A 9714-nucleotide genomic window follows, 5' to 3' on the forward strand; every position below is an offset into this window, starting at 1 on the left:
AACAGTTTATCCATGCTAGCAGCCAGCTATCTGTATGAGAGACTAAAACATTTGGGAGAGTATATTCAACATACGTTGCAAATTTATGTATTCAACTCAGTTCAGAAAACATGTATTGGGCACCTATATGTGTCAAAAACTATGTGGAATATAAATACGACCATTACACATTTTGGACTCCACAAAAGTACTTTTTAATGATATAAATTTTTTTTTAAAATATATTTTTACTTATTTCAGAGAGAGGAAAAGAGAGGGAGAGAGAGACTCATTGACTGTCTGCCTCCTCCAGGTCCCCTATTGGGGATCGAATCCGCAACCCAGGCTTGTGTCTGACTGGGTGTGTGAATTGAACCATGACCTCCTGGTTCACACGTTGATGCTCAACCACTGAGCCACACTGGCCAGGCAATGATATAAAATTTTAGAAACTAATTTAAGTCACAAAACATAAGAGCAAGAAGTTGTCTTGGACTTATGACATAAACATGTCTTCTTTTCCATATCACTAGAATTCTATGCTGATATCCTTAGAAAAGAAACATTACTGGCAAATTCCAATTCCTTAAAGACTTTTAAAAATACCAGCACCAGGCACTGTGCTGCCCAGCGCATCCTCAGATCTAAGCTCCAGCTGGCAGTGGCCTCTGACCCAGGGCCAGAACCTCATGGAAGCCTAAGCTCCCACTTTCAGTGTTGCTGGTGGTCAGTCCTCCCTCCCTCCAACGTTAGCAGAATTACCTGTCTGTGAAAGAGCAATCTTACGGCAGTAGTGCTTTTGGGGTCTCTAACCAAAAATAATCAAGTTCAAGTTCCTCAAGTCACTTACATAAATATGTGAAATGACTGACTCTCAATCCCACAGGTTTGTCAATAAATATTTTAAAAATCCAGTGTGAACTTCAAGTCAGATAATTTGGAAAAATGGGTGAAGTCATCTATCATATATGACACATAATTTTAAACACATGTTTTTCTTATATACATTAAGAGAACAAAGGCATCTATACTAGAGTTCTCCCTCCAAGGAGTTACTTATTTCAATAATGATGACATTTTTCAAAAATTTTTTTCTTTTCCAATTACAGTTGACATTCAATATTTTTTTCATTCAATATTATTTTATATTAGTTTCAGGTGTACTCAAAATATTTGTTCATTTGCACCTGAAATCAGTTCATGAACCACATAAAAAATTAGTTATGACTTTAGAGACACATTCTTCTAAACACAGCTAGAAAACTGGTAAATAAAATAATTAGCATAGTATAGAGGAAGAGTAAATGACTTTGGAATCAAACTGATCTGGAGTGGAATCCACTCCCTAGCTGTGTGAACTTGGGCTGGCCATTGACTTCTCTGTACTTGCCCAGCTATCAAATGGAGACAGCAGTCCCCTTCTTGCAGGGACACTGACATAGACAATTCCTGTTATGGAGGCTCCAGACATGCTAGCTCCCTTCCCTATGTGAGTGACTCACTCATTATTTACCGAATTTGGCTCCAAGTTACTTTTAAGTCACAAAGCCAAGACTCTTCTGACACGACCTTGCTCGGAAGAAAAATCCTGAATTCAGAGGCATCTTTTCTGAAGGAGACAACACTCATTTGTCTGTATAAATTCTGCTATATTTGTTTGATAAATAGTCACTTTACTTTTTATTCTCCCTAACGTATTGCAAAATATTCATTAGAATGTGACTTAGGCCATGAAACTAAGACTAACAAAAAAAGCTAAAAGCATATAAAATAGGAAAGTTAAGTGCTTTAGGTATTATTATGGAAGATAAGATACATTAGGACAATCTCAATATTGAATGTAGATAAGAAGTTTTCTTATCTCAAAACGTCTGTACTCTGCAGGTACCTTGAATATAAAGCAAAGACCAAGAAGTCTGCCAAATAATAATAATGCAGATAAATAAATGTTTGTTTTTGTTTTTTACAAATGCCATAACTGTTCTAAAAATTTTGGACACTAAATAAAAGATCTTATAAAGGGAAAAATATTTTTGCAAAGCTAAGTTTTACCCAAAGGACAATAGCTGAATTACCTCTGATGGCAAGATAAAGCCCCTTCCCTGCTCCCTGATAGAACGTGGGATTTCCCTAGCACAACGCTAGTCAGTGTTGGCATAATGACAAATTACTTCCAGTTTACTGTTGACCTTTACTAAATCATTTATCTCATTTAAACATACACCTCACTGGTCTACTTAAAATACAAACTGATACATGTAAAGCATTTTTAAATTCGTCAGGGAAAACGACTAAAGAAACCATCAATTTCTATCATGTCAGGTTCTACAAAATGGTCTTCCATGCTGCAGAGCAAAATGGTGTTTATAGAGCTAAACAGTAAAAATGTTTTCATACACAATTCGTGGCATTTTAGAATTCAGAGAAGGTTGCAAGTAAGTTTCAGTCTTCACTGGAGAACCTTCCTCCCCCGTGTTGTGTGTCATGACATGAACCAGGGACTTGAGTATAATCAGGGACACTGGAAAGTCAGAATTTAAGATTTCTTCTGGTGGATAAAACTGCTCCAGTCCGCTGAAGACTGAGAGACTACTTTCACAGAACCACCTAACGAAAGAAGACAAAATTCCTAGAACATCTAAGGGATCTGGCTGGCTCGGCTCTCCTCCCAGCACTTGGGCCTTGACTGATTTCTGACCTGGATCCTTGGGATCACCAGTTGGGAACATGGGGTGTCCCCTGTTCTACATGAAGGCTGGGAACGGGAGTCTATGACATTTCACCCCAGAAAGTTGCTATGATTTAATTTGTAAAACAGCAGCACACGCGCGCACACACACACACCTCTTGGAAGTTAGACACCCCTCTTGGAAGTTAGAAAGCAAATATTAAAAATTCCCAATCGGACATGATTTCTATTACCATGATTTCCTCTCGCAGGTACCCTGGGCTCTTCTGTCTCTCCCAGCAGGTGACTCACGGAGGTAATGCTACCACTCCTTCCAGACACAGTGAAAGACATTGTTTTGTCTTAGTCTGCTTTTTCTCACCCTGAATCTCCTCTAACCTCAAAGTATGGGCTTCTTAGTCCCCATCTTTTAAAAATATATTACATTTTGTTTTACTCACCAAATACTTGGAGTTTGGTTCCTATCTATATATATAAAAGCCTAAGCGACCATTAGACCGAACGACCGGAACAACCCGTCGACCAGTCGCTATGACGCACACTGATCACCGGGGGGCAGACGCTCAACACAGAAGCTCCTCCCTGGTGGTCAGTGCACTCCCACAGCCAACCTCCCATGGCCCCTCCTCCGAGCTGGCCAACCTCCCATTCCCCCCAAACCCCCGGCCAGCCAGCCCCAATGGGCCCCGATCACTGGCCAGGCTGAGGGACCCCACTCGTGCACGAATTTGTGCACTGGGCCTCTAGTAAAATATACCAATTATGGCTCGAACTAACATGTGCTGTGAGCAGTGAGGACAGCAGTGACCATGGGGAGGCGGTGTCTGAAAGGCTGGCAATGGTCTGTTTTCTTTGAGTGCTGCTTACCGAGTGTGCTGAGCTTGTGTACATTTATCAAGCTGCACCTTTGGATCTGTGTCTTTTCTGTATGTCAATAAAAAGTTTAATAAAAATACCTGGAACTTAAATAACAAGGCTTTGTAAGGTTGGGAGACACCAGGAGAATTCTGTTTTGACAGTGATAGTGAAGAAAGACACAATTCCCTATTTGTTCACATGGTCCCATGCCTTTTCCTACTTTCTACAATCAAAGCATGAGAGCAGCTGCCCCTGCGTCTATAAATCTGAATACCAGCTAACCAGAGCTGCAGAATGAAACCAGGAATAGCTGCCACCACACAGCAGCCTGGTCTCAGAGCTGTCGGGGTAGGTGGAGGGCTGCTAAGAAGGGACAAAGGTGTGCCTAGGCATTCCTACAGCGCAGGTCCATGTAAATGTTAAGGGAAGACTACGTTGCAAGGCTTTCCCCTGTCTTAAAAGGTCACTCGTGCTAATGGGAACACTGGTCAGACCAGCCAGCCAAGGCCTCAGTGGCCAGGACCAGGAGCATTCATTTTCCCATCACTCTCTGAAGCCCAGGTCATTTCGGAGTGCAGTCAGCCCACAGACAAACAGGGGGAGAAACAGAGAGAAGGAGGGTACGTGTGCAAGTGTAGAGTTGAGCTGATGTGTTAAATGTAGGCGCTGGAAAGAGTTGCTCTCTGGATCCCTCTTTTCTGTCTGAGTGCTGGTTGAGGAGTTATTAAACAAGCCTGAGAAAGTGTCCTAGATCCAAATAGTGTGAAATTCAGTTGGTTAGGACTTTATAAATTCTTTGGGCAAGTTTATCCTCTAACTATTAGATACCTTACCCCCACCTTCCTCCTTTATCCTGTCTTCTCTATCCCCTCTCCATCCTCCCACTCTTATTTCCCCTTATTCCTCCCTTTGTCAAAGGGCAGGTAGTATGAGGCCCCATTTTCAGAGTTTCTCGACTGGGAGCTCCAAACTTTATTGTTTAAAATGAATTATACTTAAGACCCTTACATAATCCACTATTAACAAAATCATTTCAAACTAAAGGAGTTACGTAACTTAACATGGAGATTTCTTAGCCCATTTTCACTTTGCACCTAGCACCCGACCATTCTACAGGAAAGAAATTTAACTTCAATGACCCTAAACAGAGGCAATGCCAACATTATCTCTGTCTGACACCCAACCCCACAGTCTCAGAATGGTACCAGTTTGACAAGGACCAGGTTTAGTCTAGAAATACAAATTTTTATGAAAGAGTGGGGGAAGGGATGGAGTGAATCCTAAAAAACTACAGCAATATTAAAAACGATTAATAGGAGTCAAATGACAGAATTATAGAATAGAGAGCCATTCTACAACCAGGTGGACCCATTGGACTGCCCAGGTGAGGTCCTCTTACTGTAGTTGGCTCAAAACCCAGTAGTACCCAAGGTTGTAGGTGCAAGAAGCCATATGTCAATAGTAACTGGCAAAATATTTATTGCATATCGGTTCACACATACTATTTTGGAATCTTACTTTCATCATCTGCAATATAAGAACAAATATAATCTTCTTCACAAAGGCATTTTGATGAGTACTTTAAGATTATGTGATACATTTTGAGACAATTGGTAATTTGGACATGGACTATACATTAAATTATATTACTGAGTAATGTTAATTTTCTGAGACGCAATGATAGCACTGTGGTTATATAGGAGACTATCCTTGTTCATAAGAGATGCACACAAATTTTTATGGGTAAAGTCTTACAATGTCTGAAACTTACTTTCAAACAGTCCACCAAAAACAAACACACACATGCACACACATATACAGTGACAAAAACTGAGAAGCAGCTTGAGTGACACTCCAATTCCATAAAAGTCTGAGGAGTTGGTGTCGCTGGTACTTGCAGTAGCAGGGGCAGAGGGAGGGGTACCTAAAATCAGAAGGAGTGGCTGCAGGTCTGTGCAACTCTTTCCCAGCTCTACATAATCAGGCTACAGCCCAGGAGTAGATGGAAGGTTTGTTCTCTCAAGACGGTAAAACAGCAGCTCTGAATCAGGCTACTCGGGCACAGTTGATGGCCAGGGTACTTTGTGTAAGCATAGATATTAATGGAACATTTAAACACTGAATGTCAGGCATTCCTACCTTCTTCTTCTACCTGATTCCTGGAAGTTAGAACCAACCTTTGTCCTCCAGGCAAGAGCCTAGAAGACACTTCTACAGAAAATTAACTAGCCCTCAAGGAAAGCGCTAAAGATACTGCCATTGGGAGTTTCATAAACAACACAGCCCAGCCAGATCCCTCTCCTGTAAATGTAGGTGTGGGGCCTAGCCGGTGTGGCTCAGTGGTTGAGTGTCGATCTATGAACCAAGAGGTCACGGTTTGATTCCCAGTCAGGGCACATGCCTGGGTTGCAGGATAGATCCCCAATGTGGGGCGTGCAGGAGGCAGCTGATCAATGATTCTCTCCATCATTTATGTTTCTATCTCTCCCTCTCCCTTCCTCTCTCTGAAATCAATAAAAATATATTTTAAAAATAATAAATGTGGGTGTGGGTAGGTATAACCTATGTGTTGACCAACCCATTCTACATGCTTCCACTCTCAAATAAGGGCAGCAAGCAAGCAGCAGGAGCTATCTGAGGAGAGCTCTCATATGAAAAACAAACCCAAACAAACAGAAAATGCATCAAGACACAGAGAAAAGACCATGTGAAGACATGGGGGGAAAGACGGCCATTCACAAGTCAGTAAAAAGTCCTTAGAAGTAACCGACGCAGCTGCCACCTTGACATCAGACTTCTAATCTTCAGAACTGTGAGAAAATAAATTTCTGTTGTTTAAGCCGCACACACACACACACACACACACACACACACACACGCAACAGAAATTTTAAAGGGAGAAGAAAACAACTGAAAAATCAAAACTATCATTAATACATGCAGTTGAGAAGCTACAACTATGAAACAAGAACTGAACGCTATGTATTTTTTAAATGATAATTTAAAGGGGGGGGGAAGCTTTTGGAAAATTAAAAATATGATAGCAGAAATGAAAAGAACTCAATAAAATGACTAGAAGATAACATCTTTTCTAAAAAAAGATGAGAAACAGAAAAGAGGAAATAAGAAAATTAAAGTGCCAATCCAGAGGATCCCACATCCAAACAATGAATTCCAGAAAGAGTAAACAGAACATAAAAGAGGGGAAGACATATCAAAATAGTTCAAGGGCATTTCCCAGAGCTGATTCCTCATTGAAGTGCCCAGCAGGATGGATAAAAATGGACTAAAGCAAAGGCCCATTATCATAAAATTTCAGAACACTGGGAACAAAGAGAAATCCTACATACTTCCAGAGAGAGAGAGAAAAAAAAACCCCAGCAACTGAGGTCTCAAATAATTCCCTTCCCATACACCCCTTCTCAGGAAGTTATTGGAGGGAGTGCTCCACCAAATCGACAGTGAATCAAGAAAGAGGATGACTTGGGATACAGGAAACAGGACCTCCAGCTTAAGAGGGAGAAGCCAGCTGTGCTCCAAATGCCCAGGGCAAGTGGTCCAGGACGGAGGGTGGAAAATTCTCCAAGGAGATGAATCAACAGAATACCTAATGTGCCTGAATATATGAAGGAGATTTAAAGCACTGGGGAAGAGTTTGGGGTTGAAATAGTAATAATACAAAACTAAAAAAAAAAAAAAAAAAAAAAGCAAGGCAATTATTAATCCCAGGGGTGCAGGGAAGAAGAAATGATCATCAATCATTCCTAGTTCAAGGCTCCTCTGTAAACAGGGTTAATATAATCAGAGGAAAGGGCTCTAGCCAAAATTATGCTATATCTACACTGGGAGTAGCAGTGGGGACAGAAAGGGTGAATGTGTTGTGGGGAGGTGTGGGAGGATAGACAAGAGTTAAGACTTCATCTTCCTTAATGGGAAATTATTAGATAATTTCTCGAGCTCCTAAGTCAGAGAGCAGCAAGACCCTGTGCTATTTAGAAATTTGGATGAAAAACAAAACAAAACAAAACAAGAAAATGTGCCAAAAGAGCTTAAAGTGAGAGCCACCGGGGAGGGGAGAATGAAGAAGGGGACGGGAGACTGCTGGAGTTGTTTTGGTAGCAAATATTTGACTCTACTCTTTATGTCCATGTTTTTATTTTTATATAACTATTACAAATAAAATGATATATTTGCATAAGTTTTTTGAATTAAAAAATACTGTGAAGCATTTGGTTTACCAGGTTACTCTATTTCTAAAATTTCTTATTATTAAACTGTAGATAAATAAAAATGTTTTATTAGATACTAACCATTATATTTGAAAAAGTATAAAAGAATTTGTTTTCATTTTAAATTATTAGTGCATTAGATCCATGTACTAATACTCTACCAATATTTTTGACCAATTCCGTTTGACAGCTCTTGTGATATGGAATACTCACAAGCTCTAGCGGGCTGAGACGTGCACTGGAAATGGGCCTGGAATCAGATGACTCAAAATTGGATGCATGGAGGCTAGCACAGGAGATGGAACAGAAATATTAGTTTGTGAAGAATCATTTCTTTTATTTCTAGTTTATATTAGTTAACTCTAGCCCCAAACTAAAGCATTCAATGCAAAAGTCTTGAGATATTTTAACAAAGCATAGTACTTAAAACATTTTATTCATAAGTCTTTTCATTGCGTTGAGGAGAATTAAAAATACTGAATAATGAAAAGAAATGCAGATGATGATTTTTAAAAGCTTAGTTCATATTGCTTTATAAAACAGACACGACAGCCACTATTAACATTGCAAGCCAACTTCTTGGACCCAAGGCCTAAAATTATCTTTGAGAACCCTGAACAGATACAAGAGATATAATTGGTATAATTCGCAGAAGTCAGAGGGAACGTGTCGTCTCGTGGCTTACATATCTGGATGTACAGGAAAGAGAAATGTTATATACCTGAAGCAGGAAGGGGGTCTATTTTCTGGTGTCCTTGAAGAGGCAGGTCCAAATAGTTTTCTTTGGTCTTCCTGTGGCGTGAATGGCCTTTGGGTCCCAACTGTTCTTAATGCATTTCGTGCTTCGCTTATGATTTCTGCGCTGGTCTTCTGCTTGGCCACTAAAGATCGATAAAACGGATCCCGCTTCTCTAACTTTTGATCATTTGGAGACAGCATCTTTCCTTTTGAAGTAAAACCTTCTTCAGCGAGACACCACACCCTACAAATACACGGCACAACATGTCAGCTCTTTTCATCCAGTAGTTTAGAAAGGAGGGCTTAAACCCATCCATAGATGCTTAAATCATCCCTCTATATTAAACGTGAAAAATGATACATACATTTAAATTAAAAATCTACCAGGTAGTTACAGTTAGAAGATCAGGATGGGAGAAGAGCTTTCAAAGATATAGGTTAATAGACACAGTTTTGCCCACGGGAATATATGTGATTGAGGAAAGGGATATGCCGGGAAGAGACCCAGAATGAAAGCTCAGCCTGGAGAGGAAGAGGACAAGTCATGAAAGAAGATGGGACAAAAAAAGAGAAAATGAGCCTGGCCAGCATGGCTCAGTGGTTGAGCGTCGACCTCTGAACCAGGAGGTCATGGTTTGATTCCCTGTTGGGGCACACACCCAGGTTGCCGGCTCAATCCTCAGTAGGGAGAGAGCAGGAGGAAGCTGATCAATGATTCTCTCTCATCATTGATGTTTCAATCTCTCTCTCCCTCTTCCTTCCTCTCTGAAATCAATAAAAATATATATATTTTAAAAAAAGAGAGAAAGCAAAAAAATGATCTATCCTCTACCAGCCCCCCAAAATACTGGAGGGTTCTGTTAAATTTTTAAACTAAATTTTCCTTTTCTTTCCTACTGCTCTCCACACAAAATGCTAGCATTAAGATTAAATTTAGATAGATAGGGTCTATTTCCAAACTATATTTGCTTTTATAAATATAATTTGTAAACTCAGAGAAAGGTTCAACCCCACATTTGTCCATACCTTTGAATGGATTGATCCAAATCACTTTCAGTGTGAGATAGTATTCTAGATTAATAAAAGCCAAATATCAGTTTCAAACTAACCCTTCTCAGGCCACCTAACCTCAGTTAAAGAGTTAAAGTCATACACAAGGGCTTTGAGAATGAAGATTCTTCTTTTTTTGTTGTTTTGTTTAATCCTCACCTGAGGATATTT

The 9714-nt window shown here is 40.0% G+C and overlaps 1 protein-coding gene across 1 annotated transcript in view; it reads right to left on the reverse strand.

The window, feature by feature from the left end:
- Nucleotides 1–8694, reverse strand: part of ARMC2 (armadillo repeat containing 2) — an 85541-nt gene extending 76847 nt beyond the window's left edge. Inside the window, 2 exon segments of the mRNA XM_023765137.1 lie at nucleotides 7969–8041; nucleotides 8477–8694. Of these exon segments, the coding sequence (XP_023620905.1) occupies nucleotides 7969–8041; nucleotides 8477–8694 (291 nt within the window).
- Between the last annotated feature and the right edge of the window lie 1020 nt (nucleotides 8695–9714).

The sequence above is a fragment of the Myotis lucifugus genome, unplaced genomic scaffold, assembly GCF_000147115.1.
Source record: "Myotis lucifugus unplaced genomic scaffold, Myoluc2.0 scaffold_378, whole genome shotgun sequence".
Lineage (NCBI taxonomy): Eukaryota > Metazoa > Chordata > Mammalia > Chiroptera > Vespertilionidae > Myotis > Myotis lucifugus.